Source organism: Ovis aries, chromosome 16 (genome assembly GCF_016772045.2).
Source record: "Ovis aries strain OAR_USU_Benz2616 breed Rambouillet chromosome 16, ARS-UI_Ramb_v3.0, whole genome shotgun sequence".
In the NCBI taxonomy this organism is placed as follows: Eukaryota; Metazoa; Chordata; class Mammalia; order Artiodactyla; family Bovidae; genus Ovis; species Ovis aries.
Window position 1 is genome coordinate 8,927,550 of NC_056069.1, and position 17,677 is coordinate 8,945,226.

At 38.7% G+C, this 17,677-nt stretch overlaps 1 protein-coding gene across 2 annotated transcripts in view; it reads right to left on the bottom strand.

Annotated features, from left to right (window-relative positions):
• Positions 1-17,677, bottom strand: part of TNPO1 (transportin 1) — a 91,957-nt gene that overhangs the window by 70,879 nt on the left and 3,401 nt on the right. The window contains exon 1 of one of the 2 annotated variants that reach the window (XM_004016896.4): positions 17,498-17,595. The exons of the other annotated variant lie outside the window; for it this stretch is intronic. Coding sequence (XP_004016945.1) covers positions 17,498-17,512 — 15 coding nt within the window. The 5' untranslated portion in view covers positions 17,513-17,595. Of the gene's footprint in view, positions 1-17,497; positions 17,596-17,677 lie in introns of those variants that run through there. 2 annotated transcript variants of the gene reach the window in all.

Genomic DNA, 17,677 nt, shown 5'->3' on the forward strand with positions numbered 1-17,677 from the left:
TAATAACAAACTGTCTGAAAAAAAATCCAGTTCCATTTACAATACCATCAAAGAGGATAATAAAATACTTAAGAATAAATTTAATGAAGGAGACCAAAGTCTGTACACTGAAAACTGTAACATACAGAGGAAAGAAACTGAAGAAGAAACAAACAGAAAGATATACCATGTTCATGGACTGGAGGACTATTATTAAAGTGTCCATAATACCCAAAGCCATCCAGAGATAATGCAATCTCTTTCAAGATTCCAATGTCTTTTTTCTTTACAGAAATAGAAAAAAAAAAATCCTAAAATTCATATGGAACTACAGAAGACCCTAATTAGCCAAGGCAATCCTGCAAAAAAATAATGAAGCTAGAGGCATCACACTTCTTGGTTTCAAACTGTACTACAGAGCAAAAGACATCAAAACAGTACTGGCATAAAAACAGACATACAGACCAATGGAACAGAATTGAGAGCCCTGAAATAAACCCATGAATATACAGTCAATAATACTTGACAAAGGAGCCAAGACTACTCAGTGGGGAAAAGATAGTCTCTTCAATAAATGGTGCTGGGAAAACTAGATGTTAGTCTCTCAGTTGTGTCCAACTCTGCGACCCCATGAACTGTAGCCCACCAGGCTCCTCTATCCATGGAGTTCTCCAGGCAAGAATACTGGAGCAGGTAGCCATTCCCTTCTCCAGAGGATCTTCCTGACCCAGAGATCGAACCTGGGTCTCCTGCACTGCAGGCAGATTCTTTGCCATATAAGCCACCAGGGAAGACCTAAGGGAGAGAACTGGATATTCACACGTGAAAGAACAAAACTGGACCACAAAAATACACTCAAAATGGATTAAAGTAACATTACTCTACACTGCTAGATTATTTGCTTGATGGTTTATGTGTGGACATATATGCAAGATGGAGATAAATCTGTACGTGCTCTAGCAAGACTATGGTAGCTCTTGGTAAAATTCTGGCATTGAATGATTAAAATGTATCAGCACCAGGCAAGCTATTGATTACAGCTATACTTACTGTATTTAAAAACATGGTAAAAAAGGGTATGATGCAAATAACCACATATTTTCCTACATAACACATCTGAAATTATAAAGTAAAAAAATATATATGATTCAATATTTCAGAATTTAGTCTATAAAGGGAGACACATCTATATAGTTGACTGGGAGCTAAGCTGACAGTTCTTTGAAAAGCAAGATAGCACTCGGGACATCCACTACAGACCATTTCAGTGATTACAGGTACGTTGTTTTGTTACAGTTAAGATTCCTCCCAAAGTTCTCAAGTGAGAGGGCCCTGTGAGTTTCTCATTCATGCCCCAAACTATCTTTGATTGTTAAGTGTAATGGGTTGATTCAGTATTTCACATTTTTAAGCATAAACAGAAAAAGGAACATAGCACAGTGTTCCCTGGCCAGGGCTGAACTGGCAGAGCAGTTTAGACAGTACAACAGAAAGGTAACAAATGGTAAGTAGCCTGTAGGTTGGTTATCATCTCACTCATAATAGGGGCATATGTTATTCAGATTTCAGCTGTGGGAAGACACAGCAGAAAAAACTTATGAAAGGAAGTCAATTTTTTTAATTTTAGTGCCTGAGCTGAACATTATTCTACACTATTTTTGTTGCTAAGCAAGAGGATAGAGGCAAAGCATGGGATCCAGAATCATACATACAATCTTAGTTCTGCCAACTGTCTTTCTTAGGAAAGTAGCTTAACTTTGAGTCACAGTTTAGTCATCTGTGAAATGGGGTTGAAGAGAAGATTAATTGAGAATGTAAAATGATGCAATCGTAGGTACTTAATGTTCATTCCCGTCACACTTAACTCCCCATTAAAATTATCATTTAAAAAACAGATTTAATGAGGATAGTTTATATCATCAGGTAGAATTAAGATGACGATTACTTAAACTATATTTGCATGAGCAGAGAATATATAAGAAAATGGGCTGTTTGACTCATCATTTAAATGACTCATCATTCTAAAGAAATAGAAAAATCAAAAGAAAAATATTGGAGGAATACAGGAACAAAGAAAAGAAATAGAAATCAAGTGGTGAGTATTAAATCAGATATAAATGTATTATAATCAGTTTGTAAAAATTTCACAAGAGTGAAAACTAAGTAGGTGATCACAGGCAGTCTTTGTGGTATATAAGAGATAGGAAAAGAGTATCACAAAGTAAATTCTACAGATAATCCACAATGGAAAAATGCTGTATAACCCATGGTATGTACAAATAATTGTTTAGTATGACAAACAACAGCACATACTCTGTGTTTGTCTGTTTTATTACCATGACAAAGAAACAACAAGCCTCAATCAAGATTGAAACATTAGAAAATTAATGAATACAAAACCCAGAATAAAACATGATGGCAAGGAAATCTGAGATTATATTAGACATATAAAAGATACCGTTCATCTCTTATACATACTAAGAAAGTGTTCAGTTTTAAGAATATACCCTTAAAACTGAACCCAAAAGCTTATTAGTGTCTTATAAACATCAGCCAAATAAATATCACGTCACCATTCATCCCCCTCATCTCATGAAATGGAAATTTATCACTTTAAACTTTAACTGTAATTAGAAAATAGATCTTCCAACATCTTATCATCAAAATGAAAACAGCAATAAACAGTATCTAACTTTTTTTTTTTTAATGGAGAAATCAAGACCCAGAAATGAACATTACAAATTAATTAAGGAAAATAATTTGATTTCTATCTTTTAAAACAGTAACATTCAGGGCAGAAATGGAGAAACAGACACAAAGAACAGACCTATGCACATGGGAGGAGGGGAGGAGGGGGAAGGTGAGATGTATGGAGAGAGTAACATGGAAATTTACAGTACCATATATAAAATAGACAGCCATTGGGAATTTGCTGTGTGACTCAGGGAATGCAAGCAGGGGCTCTGTGACAGGCTGAAGGGTGGGATGGGGAGGGGGATGGGAGGGAGGGGACATGGGTATACCTATGGCTGATTCTTGTTGATGTGTGACAGAAAACCACAAAATTCTGTGAAGCAATTATCCTTCAATTAAAAAATTAAAAAAAAAATAGTTACAACATCTGGTTCTATACTATGAGGTTCTTTTCTCTCTCTGTTTTTGCACAGTGCACTGATTTTCTGATAATTATAGTAAACTCAAAGGTCTTTCCTAAAGAAATAGAGAAGCCTACAGCCAATGGTTCTAATGGCAAGGCTAACACTTTGTGATTGCACTTCCTAAATGCAACTGATTAAACCAGGATTGGGCACTCAACTGTCAATATGATGAATCCCAGCACAAGAAGATAAAGCAAGTCAATCGGATTTCTCAGAAACACAAACAGGAAGTGTATGCGTACTCAGTCGTGCTCGACTCTTTGCGACCCCACTGACTGAGTCTGCCAGGCTTCTATGTCCATGGGATTTTCCAGGCATGAAATACTAGAGTATTCTAAGGATTACTAAGCCAACATTGTAAATCAACTATACTCCAATTTAAAAGAACGGAAAAAATTTTAAATATTTTAAATAAACTTAAGACCTTTTGAAAAACAGTAAATGAAAATTTTTCATTTAAGATAAAAAAGATGTTATATTCATCAACAGATTCTTAATATATTTTTCTCCTTAAGGAAGCTAATGTAGTAAGATGGGGGTGGAAAAAATGCTTACAAATTATAACTTGACACTAATGGTATAGTTCTGTGTCTAGTCTATGAGGTAGATAACATCTATGATCAGACACTTAAAATTGATAGACACAGGAATCTAACGAGCTGCCTTAAGAGTACACACTATTTCTATTACACTAAACTGATTCTTAGAAAAAGAAATTCATTTATTATAAAACAAATTTTTCCTGAATCATTTCCCTGGAGTAGGACTGGGGACACAGAAAGCAAAATCTTTAAGTCATATTTTAATTTTAAGAAAAAATTGTCATTAAGTCACTAATCCATATTATTTACAGTTAATGAAATAGTCTTCATTCACTTCTTCATTATACATTCTTATAGGAGTAACACGCATGTTCTAGAAAGAAGAAACTCCAGAAATCAAATCAATAGGCAAACATGTATTCAGCACTTATATATGTTGGATTTTTTATTTGGAAACTACAAATATAATAAAAGCCTAGAAAGAGAGATGAACTAGGAAATTCCTAAGATTTCTTTATGTTACTCAATTCAACAACTCAATATGTGGCTACACAGTTGATGAACTTGATCCCATAGCATTTGAGATAGACAGGAGTTTTTATTTCTCAAATAAATAATAATTCCCAAATAATAATTTGATCTGAAATCACAGTTTTGTCTGAGTTGCTGAGCAATTTAAACTCTACTAGAATCTCACTGGAGTGTGAAGGTGTAGAGTCTGTTTAACAAATAAAAATGCCTGCTGTGTACCTGATCAGCAAGTAACAACACCAACACAAAAGCCTCTAGCCCACTGGAATGTAAGGGTAAAACAAAGCTAGGCTTTTTATTAGAGATTTTTCCTTTTCAATGACTCAATTTTTAATTTTTTTTTACTGGCTTTTAAGCTTCCCCAACAAATTCCTACATTAAATCTGAAACTACTGTATCACTCTCTTGTTTCTGAGCTTACTATCTATGCTAAAACAAGACTCCAGAAAAGCCTCCTTCCTTTACAGTTTCTCCACTGTTTCATCCTTGACGTATGGTGGGGGTGGTGTCAGACTAAGGGAAGGATGAAATTTGGGGAAGCAAAACGGACACTTCAGCTCCCAGACAGTGTAATTTCACCAGGCATTAAGACAACCTGCTTGGGTCTTCACCTGCTTGGGTCTTCAAGTCCTCTGTGCCATGACAAGCCAAAATAACATCAGTGAAAAAGGCGTGTCTCAGTTCTTCTCTGCACAAAGAACTGGCCAGGCAATCCTGTACAGGTCATTTACACTTGTTTGGTTCACTTCCTTACTTACAAAGCAATTAAAGACCATGCTCCTTTTCAGCTTCTAGAAGTTAAAACATTTAGTAAATAATGAATCTGGTCATATTCTACATACCAAAGCCAGCCTTACTTTATACTTGCTACTGAAATCCTCCAAGTCTTCACAGAAATTTGTATTCAACTCAGTTGTAGTTCTGGGACTGCTAAATTACTTGAGCAAGAATTTCATGTCATGTGATTCTTTCAGCAAATACCTGGGCTCCTGTGAACTGACTGCACCAGGGTTAGGTCAGTTCTTACTGAATTCATTCTTTAGTTGAAAACATTATGTACAAAAATTTTCATCATAACTTGGATTTCTACCCAATGGAAGTCTTTGCCTATTATATCCTCAAAACTGCATACCCAAAACTGTATAAAACATTATTGAGCTAAAAATCCAATGTAGTGTTCTAATTCCTGCTCATTGGATCACCTGCAGTTTTAATGATTCACGGTTTAAAGCTCTTTTACTAAATTAATTCTCCTAGTATTTTCTAAAAAAGGTCTGATAAGCCGTATTTTATGAGCCAAAACTTATGTCAGGGCTCTCCAGTTCATACCCATATATATTGCAAATTAAAACTTTACCACGAAAGAATGAACTCAAGTACTTTACTCTACCTTTCTAAACAACCAGCAGTAGCTCAACAATGTGTCTGGTAAAATTTGGGCTTCCCAGGTGACTCAGTGGTAAATAATCTGCCTGCCAATGCAGGAGACGTGGGTTTGATCCCTGGGTCAGGAAGATCCCCTGGAGGAAGAAATGGCAACCCGCTCCTGTATTCTTGCCTGGAAAATTCCATTAATAGAGGAGCCTGGCGGCTACAGTCCATGGGGCTGCAAAGAGTTGTACATGACAGAGCATGCATGCACACGCTGGTAAAATTTACATATAAAGTTTAAATATCTTCACTTTTCTTTCCTTGTTTCCTTCTGTCCTGATGCTCATCAAGGTGACATTACACTCTGATCCACCACTGCCAAGAGTTATAACCTAGATCTAGAAATTTAAAATCACTTTTTTGATATAAGAATCTTTGTCTCTGATTTCTATATTTGACTTATTTGCCCACGTCAAATGAGGAATTCCAGACTTTTCCATGCACTACATGGGAGGCACTGTTGTATACAGCTTCAGAGTCCAAACCCTGTTGTTCCTTAGCTTGACTTTGCATTCTTGCTCCGCCACTTATTAGTCATGGAAAGAATAATTAACCTATGATCTACAAAATGAGATAATTAATAGTACTTCTACCTCATGGGGCTATTATGAGGAAAAATGGCTACATTCAATTAAAAAAACTCATTGTCTAGAAAGATGACAACAAACAGTAATACAAAACCCTAGACTGAATCCTGTACTGCAGGAAAAAAATGTTATAAAGGATGTTACCAGAACAAGTGCAAAAGTTGTAATACAGACTTTAAAACACTAAATTTTCTGAAGTTGATGACTACATGTGGTTTCAGAAGAGAATATCCTGTGGCTCTTAAGAAGTACATATTAAGGTATTAAAGGGTAGAGGAGCAAGATGTATGCAATCTACTCAAAAAAATAATTTCATGTGGCAGTGGCTGGAAGAATGTGGCAAAATGTTACAAATGGGTTGATGCAGGTAAAGGGTATATGAGAGTTCTCCCAATTACTCCCCCCATAACTTTTCTCTAAGTTTAAAATTATCTAAAAATATCTTTAAAAACAAGCTTTGACTCCATTTACCCACTCTTTCCAATTAATGCTCGATTATCCCCTTCCATTCACAGAAACATCTTGAAAGTTGGGTACAATCACCCTGTTCCCCGCCCATCACTCCCCTCCCCCCGCCCCTCAACTATGTTCCATGAGACAGATTTCCTTGTTGCCAAACCAAATGGTTTCTTCTTGGCCTCATCTTAATTTCTCCACAGTGCTGAAAACAGGCAACAATTCTTTCACCTCTTAGCCTGTGGCAATATATCTCCTTTGGTTTTCATTTTACCTTGCTGACCCCCCCACCCCTAAATATCCCAGGCATCTTTCTCCTGTCTACATAATCTATCCAGTTTGTGCCAGTGACTAGCCCTTTGAATTGTAGACTCAAGTATCTAACATCTGGTAAGACCTATTTACCTGTTTATTAAATGGATATCTCAAACTTTGCTGGCTAAAACAGAACTTGATTTCCTTCTTCATCTCACTCAGATTTGTTCCTCCTCCAGTTGCCTATTATTGGTAAATGCTCCTAGTGCTCATCTTGTTCATGCCAAAATACCAAGGTGTCATCCTTGATTTTCCTTATATTTTACACTTAAACTATCAGTCAGTTCTGTCAAAGTATACTCTTAAAATATACCTTTAAAATATTCTCTGAATCTGACCACTTTTCTCCTATACTGTCTACCACAGTCCAGATACCATTTTCTACAAACGTAGTACCTGGCCTTCCCTCTTGTTCACTTCCAGCCCCATTTTTTGAGATGAAGCAGCAAAAATGATCAAGTTAAAGTTGCAATTATATCTTCTCTCCATCAAAACTGTCCAATGGTTTCTCCTCACAATTAAAAATAAAGCCTCATATTCTTAGCATGGGCTTCCCTGGTGGCTCAGCTGCTAAAGAATTCTCCTGCAATGTGGGAGACCTGGGTTTGACCCCTGGGTTGGGAAGATCCCCTGGAGAAGGGAAAGGCTACCCACTCCAGTATTCTGGCCTGGAGAATCCCATGGACTGTACAGTCCATGGGGTCGCAAAGAGCTGCACATGACTGAGCAACTTTCACCTTATTCTTACCATAGCTTACAAAATTGTTCCTAATGTGGGATTCTGTCTCTCTCTGAACTAATCTCCTAGCAGACTCTGTCCCCTTTTCCCACTATGCTCCCCACCAGTTTTCTTATAGTTCCCTGATGTTATGCTTTTTCCTACTTAAGAGTCTTACTTTTGCTTGCTCTATCTTCAAATATTGATACTGCTCACTTCTCAGACTGCCTTTTTAAAATGTCATATTTGGCCAGCAATGTTTTCTTCCCTCTCTCTCTACCTGCTTACTCTCTATTTCTTCTCACTGCTTTAATCAATACCTATTTTTTTCCCCTTTCTCTTCATTAGAAGAATCTTTAAATGAAAAATCGGTATCTGCTGCTTCTCACTGTATTAAAGTAAACAATACAGATGAAATTCAAGTTCCCTTCAAGTACCTCTCCTAATCCTGGTCTCTTCCAGGTACTCTAATATTCGTTTGATGCTGTATCCTTACAGAGCTGTTTTGGGGGCACTTAAATACATATCTTTAGGTCAAAATAAAATGAATTTTACTTTGGTTCTATAAGAACTCATCTAAAATATGCCTTCGCTTTCCTACTCATTATATTTAGCTCTGGTTTGGTGGTGGTTTAATGGCTAAGTCATGTGCGACTCTTGCAACCCCATGGACTGTAGCCTGCCAGGCTCTTCTGTCCATGGGAATTTTCCAGGCAAGAATACTGGAGTGGGTTGCCATTTCATTTTAATTTTATACCATTACAAGCAATTCATTCTTTTAACAAATACTTACTGACTGTCTATATTCTAGGCACTGTTCTTATTGTAAATAGAGCAATAAAGAAAACAAAGGTCTTTGCCCTCCTGGAGCTTACATTCATGTAAGAAGAGAAAGACAATAAACAGAGTATTTAGTGCTAACTTTTCTGTAATGGCCTAGAAAGCAAATTTTCTGCACTTTGCAGACCATGTTCAGGCCAAATACTAAGAATGTGTCTGTTATATAGTCTTTCTGTTTTATAATCCTTAAAAATTAAAAAAAAAAAACAAAAAACCATTCTTAGCTCATAGGCTGTACAAAAACAGGCCACAGGGCAATGGAGATCTAGCCTGTTGACCCCTAACTGTGTGTTAGAAGGTGGTATGTAGTATGCACAAAGTAAAAAAGAATCCAGGATAAGGGGGATAGGAGGTTAGGATGCAGTCTTAAACAGTGTTTAGAGAATGTGAGAGCTGAGTAAAGGCCAGTGGGTAAGGAGGGAAACTGGTAGTGGGAAATGAGGTCAGGGAGGTAAGAAGAAAAGGAAGCGGGTTGGGTAGATTATGTAGAGCCTTGCAAGTTATCCTAAGGACTAGATTTTCTGAGTCAAAGGGGGAACCTCAGGGCTTTGAATGGAGAAGTGACCGAGGCTGTATCAACCGTAAAAGGTTTGCTCCGGATGCTACACTGAAGGAAGACTGTGGGCAGGAGGGTAGGACAGAACAGAGGGGTCAGACAGACTCCTAGGAAGTAATCCAGAAAGACATGATGGCTGTGGCTGAGACCAGGATAAGGGGAGGGAAGAGGGTGAAGCATGGGAAAATTCTGGATATATTTTGATGATATAGGAAAAGAAAAAAGTTGTCCTGATGGAATGGATGTGTCAAAGAAACAGCACAGTCAAGAACAACTCCAGTATTTTAGTGTGAGGTACTGGGAGGATGGAGTCGCCATTGACAAACCAAAATGGTGAAGTCTGTGGGTAGAGCCAGTATTGGGAGGAAGTTTAGGCGGTAAGTTATGGACAAGCTGAGCCTGAGGCCTATTATTAGACATTTAGGTAAAAATGTCGAATAGGAGTTGAATATGTAAAGAATTAGAGAGAGAGGAAAAAGATCTAAACTTGGGCACTGCTCACATTTAGATGGCAACTTCCCTGGTGGCTCAGTTGGTAAGGAATCTGCCTGCAATGCAGAAGATCTAGGTTTGATCCCTGGGTGGAGAAGATCCCCTGAAGAAGCAAACAGCAACCCACTCCACTATTCCTGCCTGGAAAATTCCAAGGACAGAGGGCTTGGACAGTGGGCTACAGCCCATGGGGTTAAAAAGAGCCAGACACGACTGAGTGACTGAGCATATACTGCATTTAGACGGTATTTAAAGCCATGAGACTGAATGAGATCACCAATGGAGTGAGTATGTGTGAAACACAAGAAACAAGGCCTGAGCTCTGGGGCTCTCCAACACTAAGTCTGTGTAAAGAAAGGCAAAGGAGAATTACAAGGAGCCAGCACTGAGGTAGGAGATAACCAGGGGTGTGAGTTATCCTGCAAAGCAAAGAAGAGAGAGTTTCAAGATTAAAAGAAACAGCTCTATCAAAGGTTGCTGACAGGTCAAGTAAGAGGAACAGCCTCAATAACATATGGCATCTGGCCACATGGAAGTTACTGGAGAAATGAAGGAATTGTCTCAGCTCAGAATGGTGCAAAGGCCTGACTGGAAAGGGTTTCACAGAGTATGGGAGGAGAAAACAGCAACAGCGAATATAGACAACTCTTTCAGGGAATAATGCCGCAAAAGGAAACCAAAAATATGGGGAAACAGGTGGTAAAGAGTGGATCAATTTTTTTTTTTTTTACATAGTAGAAATAGTAGCTTGTCTCTTTGCTGACTGAAATATTCCAGGAAAGGAAAAATTAAATGTGGAAGGACAGAAGCTGAAGGAATTCCTTGAGCAGATGATAGAGGAGAAAGGATGGGATCTAATACAAAAGCAGACACAAGAACATAGAACAGCTCATCTAAGATAACAAGCAAGAAGACAGCATGTATTGACAGATGATCGTAGTTCACGGGGCGGTGGAAGTGTGTGGAAGTTTGCTGACTGCTTCAGTTTTCTTAACAAAATAGGAAGCAAGGTAATGAACTGAAAATGAGGGTGGGAAAAGACATGTTGGAGGTGTGAAGAAAAGATACAACATAGTTACTGAGAAAAGTGGGAAAGTGAACAGACTAGGAAAATACAGTATAATCAAACAGGCAGCATAACAATCCCCACGAGGCATGTGGTCATATGTGGCTGTGTTTTCTTCTAGCCATACTAAGATACCTCGGGGCAGGTGCAAAGAAAGCAGAGAGTTGGTTTTAACCAGTGTGTGGTTCTACTAAACAAGCGAAGAGCAAGCGAGTCATCCAAAGGAGTGATTAACCATGGAATTTAAACTGAGTAAGAAAGGAAGTAGAAACATCAAGAGGGTGAGTGGCAAGGACAGTAATAGGATCAACAAACTGGCGATTCCACTGGGGCAAAGAGAAAGTCAGGGCTGGAGTGAACTACTAGATAGGAAGTATGGGAAAGAGTTCAGTTCAGTTCAGTCGCTCAGTCGCGTTCGACTCTTTGCGACCCCATGAATCGCAGCACGCCAGGCCTCCCTGTCCATCACCATGGGCAGAGTAGACAACATGAAATAGCAACCACAGGACTGCAGTTACTGACAGTGCAAGAGGGAACCACTTTGGGAATGAGCGACTGAGATAAGACAGAGTAGAAAGGAACACTGGAGGAAAAATCAGGTATGCTTATTCTAATTTCAATATCAAGACTTAGTGGTATTGAAGAGAGGGGCAAGAGCCTGGAGCAAAAATAAGAGAAATGAGGAGGAATGACCTTAATGTTAGCAGTTGATAGCAATCATAAAGGGAAGTAGTCACATAGTCCGAGGAGATAATCCAAAACACAAGGATTTTTAGGCAGAAGGGAGGGAGAACAGTAGCTTTTTCAAGCTTTGGATTTTGCAGATGAATGCACAGAGAAGAATATGAAGAGCTGGGATGTGGGGGAAAAAAAAAAGAAAAAAAAGGAAGCCAAATATAGATCTTTTAATGATTGAGAGTAGAGGAGATAAAAAAGGTGACCTGAAAGTCTGGAGGTTCTGTGGCTACTGACAAAGACTTCCTTGAATATACATGATTCCTGATATACCCATGTGTTTCTCTTAGAAATAGAAACTGCTCAAGTCAAAAAAGTTTTTACTTGAAACTTAAAATGGCTGTACTGATTTATTCAATGTTTGAGTTTCCGTACAATCTTACCAATACATTCTAGGAAAATACATTCTACGTTCTTCTCACTTTTGCCAATCTGATGGGTAAAAAAAATTTCCACTGTTTTACTTTGCTCTCTCCTATTGGTGGGGTAGAGCATTAATTTCATGTTTATTGGCTAGCTGTATTTCCTTGTCTATGAATTTGCCCATTTAAAAAATGAATCCTCTTATTAGTTTAGAGCACCTAAAAATAACCTATTTTTCTGTTCTTAATGAATCACACAAATCAACACTACAAATTTCTTGTTTCAAATCTTTCAATGGCTCATGCTAGGGCAATACAAGGTTCAGCAGGTATCTCCTCCTAAAATCCTTCTACTATATACTAGAGATTCTACTTCAGTTCAGTCACTCAGTCGTGTCCGGCTCTTTGTGACCCCATGGACTGTAGCATGCCAGGCTTCCTTGTCCATCACCAACTCCTGGAGCTTGCTCAAATTCATGTCCATCAAGTAGGTGATGCCATCCAACCATTTCATCCTCTGTTGTCCCCTTCTTCTCCTTAAAGCCTACTAATCAAATCTAATAACACCCCTTGGTTTCCATATTGTCTACGGTTGCTTTTGTACTACAGTGGCTGAGTTTGGTTTGTCTACAAAGCAGAAACTATTTACAGGATCTCATCAGATTTATATCATAAAAGCTTTACCTACACTTCATTGCACTTTTTTGATTTACAGCTCTCTCTCCACAGTAGGATCTAAATCTCTTGAGAAAAAGGGACAATCTCAGCACTAAAAATGCTCATTAAATGCATAAAGGGCCCATGAAGTTCTCCATAATTTGGTACCTTTCCATCATTTTCCTATGTGCCAGCTAAAATAAACTATATTTTTACTTCATTAAGTATTTTTAAAAAACATTATTTCTAATGGCAGTATAGTGATCCATGCTTGTATTCATTTACTTACAATTTTGATGGATACCACCTATCCTTAATTATTTATTTGCACCTTTTTTGTACACTCACAATCTGGTGAAGTATTTCTCTCCCCTAATTCCTTCCTTAGTAAAGACAAAAGCAATGGAATCTTGACCTTTCTGGGCTCAATCTTTTCACTGCAGTGGTTACTTTGGTATCTGACGTTTCAGGGACTTCCTCAATAATTTCACTAATGGCTTCAGAGTGCTTCAAAGTCAACTACAAAATGCAACTAAAAAAAATTTTTTTTTGCTTCAGTTTTCAGTATAAAATTATTCTCACATACCTGTTGATACTCTTACTCTCCTCAACATATATTTTTTCTTTTCTATTAAAACTTCAGTTGACACTTTGCCAGGGATTTCACTAAACATGTTTTTCAATTTAGTTATTTAATGGGCCTTTGTCATTTCTCTTAACCCCCATATTTGATAGATTTGTTTTCTCCTCCTCTAAGAGGTCTTTACTAAGAGCATTTCACCCACAAACGCTTGCTGCAATCATTTTAGAAACCAGCTTTATATACTCCTTACCAATTACACCTCATCCTGGTAAGGAGTTCTTTTTTTTTTCCTTTTAAAAATACACCAGAATAGCTAAACCTTCTCTGTGTTAAAACTTTGCAAGTCATTCATTCATTACTTCCAGCTCAGTTTACTATCTTCAAAACGTGGTCTATGGGGCTTCCTTGGTGGCTTAGCAGTAAAGAATCCGCTTGCCAATGCAGGAAACATGGGATGTTTCTCATGTTTCTCCCTGATGCAGGAAGATCCCACATGCCAGAGCAACTAAGCCCTGAGCTCCACAACTACTGAGTCTGTGCTCTGGAGCCCTGGAACCACAGCCACTGAAGTCTGCATGCCCTAGAGCCCGTGTTCTGCAACAAAAGAAGCCACTGCAATGAAAAGCCTGCACATCACCAAGTACAGAGCAGCCTCCGCTCCCCGCAACCAGAGAAAAGCCCGAGAAGCACTGAAGACTGAGAGCAGCCAAAAAAAAACAAATAAATTAATTAATTTAAAAAAATGTGGTCTATGATCTATAGTTAATAGATTCACTGATAGAGTGGACTATAAAACACATTTTAAGATTCTGCATTCATTCAATGTATACACATGTTCATTATAAGATTCTGAATGTGTGTCACATAAAATTTTATAAATAAAATAATACGTGTTTCATAATCATGCAGATTTAGATTCAGATTCAGCCAAGAACACTCTTGAGTCTCTGGGCAAACTACTTACCTACTGATATTTCAGTTCTCCCATAAGTAAAATGGAAGTAACTATCATGTGTAAAGCAACAAGGGGCTAGAATAATGAGCATAATGTATGCAAAAGTAATAATGTATGCCAAACGCCTACAAATGATGAGTATCATATTACATCATCCTACAATAGAAAAAAATGTTAATTCACTCTCTCTTTCCTTTCAACTCAAGCAAAAGGGCAATAAATGCTGTGCTCCTCAATTTAATTCCATTATTAAATTCCCTTAAGTAAAAGCAGTTTGGCAATATGAACTGAGTTTTTGGATGTTCATATACACTGACCCAATATTTTCACTTTGGGAGATAACCTAAAACACAGAAATTGTTTTATGTATAAGGATGTTCACTGTAGTGTTTATTATAACTGCAAAAATATAATAAAAAAAGAAACTTGCTAACTGTCCAAGAGCAAAATGTTTAATTATGAGAAACTCATAAAAACATCTTGTGGTCATTTAAAAAGATGCAGACAAAATAATTTCACAGCATGTCAGAATGCTTAGGTGCTAGGTGAAAAAAGCAAAATTATTAATATAAAGGTCTCAACTGTATAAAAATCAAACAAACTGAGAAAAAATATTGGAAGGAAATGTATCAAAGGGCTTAATTACCTCATAGTCCTGATATTTGTGATTATTATTTTATGGTTGCTTTCAATAGTTTTCTAAAATAGCAATGACCATGTCAAAGATGATGATAATAACAGTTATTATTTATGAAGTGTTTACTACATGCCAGGCCCAGTTCTAAGAACTTATTGTATTACACTGAAAAGACTTGCTTTGTTTTAAAATTTTTACCATTAAAAAGACATATGTTGATTCAAATCTTATAGTCTTTCAGATATCAGATTTCCTTCAGCTTTCCTTCAATTCTGAATTCAAATATTTGCTCAGCTATCAGGCACCATTTTGGAATAAGATGTAGCCACCATTCCTGTATTGGTTCTATCTACTGCAGAAAATTCTAAGACAAATCTGCACCCTAATCTCCTATTCTAGTATCTCATTTAACCATTAAGATTCTGGAACTCTTAACATTATTACATAGTACCTCAAATAATTCTAGTATGGAAGTCTTGAAATAAGCAAACGTGGCTTCTGAAAACTCTTTCCCACCCTAACTCCCATCTGTGTGCTAAGTCGCTTCAGTCATGTCCTAACTCTTTGGGACCCTATGGATTTAGCCTGTCATGGTATGTTCCAGGCAATAATAGAGGAATAGCTTGCCATGCCCTCCTCCAGGGGATCTTCCTGACCCAGGGACTGAACCTGAGTCTCCTGAGGTTCCTGCATTGCAGGCAGATTCGTTACCACTGAGCCACCGAGGAAGCCCAACATCCATCTACAGAACTACAAATCTACAGTTACCACTCCTGCAAATCTCTGTCTTCCATTGTAAACTCCCCACCCTCTACAATCCAGGAGACCTCTCCTGCCGGCCAGCACTCACCAGAGAGCTATCATAGCACTGGCTGAATGGAACCAACTAGGAAAGATTTTCAACACCTGGGGAATTTTGCTGTCTCTGATCCTACCTTTCTGAAGGTGGAATTACTCTACACTGTTTCTAAAAACTTTTCACTTTGATTTTCTCAGCTTTTTCACCCTTTTGTTTTTTAGGAACAACATCTCTTTGGCACCAATATGTATTCAAATACCAATTTTAGGAAAAAATTCATAATTTATATTCTGGGCAAAACAAATAGCTCCCACTTATTGCTGTGTTCTTCTCTGCAGTTTATATTTGATAAATTTATTTCATTATATATGTCACTTGGTTTGGCTTCCTGTATAACCATATTCCTTTTCTTAAAAACAGTGTCTGCAGTAATCCAACATGGTTAACTGCAAGCAATTCCTCTAAACATAATACATTTATATTTCAATGCAGTTCATTTATAGGATTTAGAAAAACAGAATTCATGAGATGGCTTTAACATTATGTAAAAAAAAAACTAGTCATAAAAACAATGGATATAAAAAGTTTTGATAACGGAAAGATTTACAACTGGAATCATATATATTTTTACTAAAATCTTATCCTGCTCACAATATACAATGATAATAAGCTATACATCTTTAAAATATTTTAAGATACTTATGTGGGAGGAATTCAGTCATTCCCTGAATATCTAGGATGAAAATGTAACAACATCAAGGCTGATCTGGTAGGGGCCTCTTTCAGGTAAAAGAAAATGGATCACTAATAGTTCATTAGGCTCCTATTAAATTAGGTGAACTGCCAAACTGTTACACATTTATGCGTTGCATACAGTGCAGAGTTAAAAAGGAATCTGCACCTTCAAGCTAGTATTTCTCTTTTGCAGTAGCAAGTTTTCAACTTGGCAGAGTCATTTTCTAAAAAGAATAGGTGCAGGAGAGGGTAAAAATGGAAAACAGAATTGATTTCAAAAAACGGAATCCTCCCCTGATTAAGTATAACTTATTTACCATTCTAATACGAAAGCTTTGACAAAATAGAGAAACTTAAAACCAAATGTAACTTTTGTTATCCTAAAAACGAGTATGTCAGGACAGCCATTTTACAGTCTTGCATTTTCAAATACCTACTACACGATACAACTTATATTTTTTTAAAAAAATCTTTCCTTTAGGTTAAAACAAAAAAAGCACCGTTTATACACTCATCATTCAAGCTACAAGCTTCAAGGCAGGATTGCTACTGAGCTTCTTAACACAACTGTCAAAATCAATTTGTGGACAATCTCCAACTTAATTTTCTATATTTTTATCTGTGGAAGAACGGAACTGATTAGTGATGATTAAAGTAACGTGCTTAAAACTATGCAATCCTTGTAAAATCCAGTTGATTCTTAAAATCTGAAAACAAGTTAACAAGCGTTTGCTTTCAATAGGAAGAAAACCACTCCCCAAACAGGTTGCTTGTGGCGTGGGTCCGCTTCTCAGCAGCAGTTCCCTGGGGCGTGTTCGCGTGGGAGAAGTACAGCAGGGCAGAAGTGCAAAAAACACAGACCCACGCAAAACCCGTACAGTTATGTAAACATGTCGTGAAACCACGAATCCCCAAGGGGAAAAAAGCCGCCTGGAGACAGCGATCAGCCGTCGGAGTGTGGAGGCGGTGGTGGGTGCGGGCCCGGGACAAAGAGCGGGCATCCGGGGCAGCGCCCGACGGTGCCCAGAACCCGCGGGGAGCAGCTGTGCCGGGGCCCTCAAACGCCGCGGTTCAGTCAGCTCCCTGAGGCGCAGACCTTCTTCCTGCCACCCCTCAGGGGCTACGGGCCCTAACCTCGGACACCTGAAGAGCCGCCGCCCGCCCCCTGTCCGGATCCCCAAGAACGCCTGGGCCAGCAGCTGTTGGGCTTAGAACCGCGCCGCCGCCGCCGCCGGGCTCCAAACGGCCAGGCTGGCACCGATGAGGCGGCGGCGCCTCTCCCCGCGGCCGTCAGGCAGCTTGCGAACAGCCTGCCCCAGTTCCCGCCCTCCAGTCAGGGGCCGCGCACCCTCACGCCACCTACCCGGTCCCACACCATCCCAGAGGCCTCCGGCGCTCGGGCCCTCTGCCGAAGCGGCGCTGCCTCCCGTCCGGGGCCTGAAATGGCTGCGGAACAAAGAGAATCTGGGCTCCGACGAGCGCCGGTCCGATTGGACGGGGGGCGGGGCCCGCCGCGGGAACGTTCGGCGGCGGTCGCCTTGGC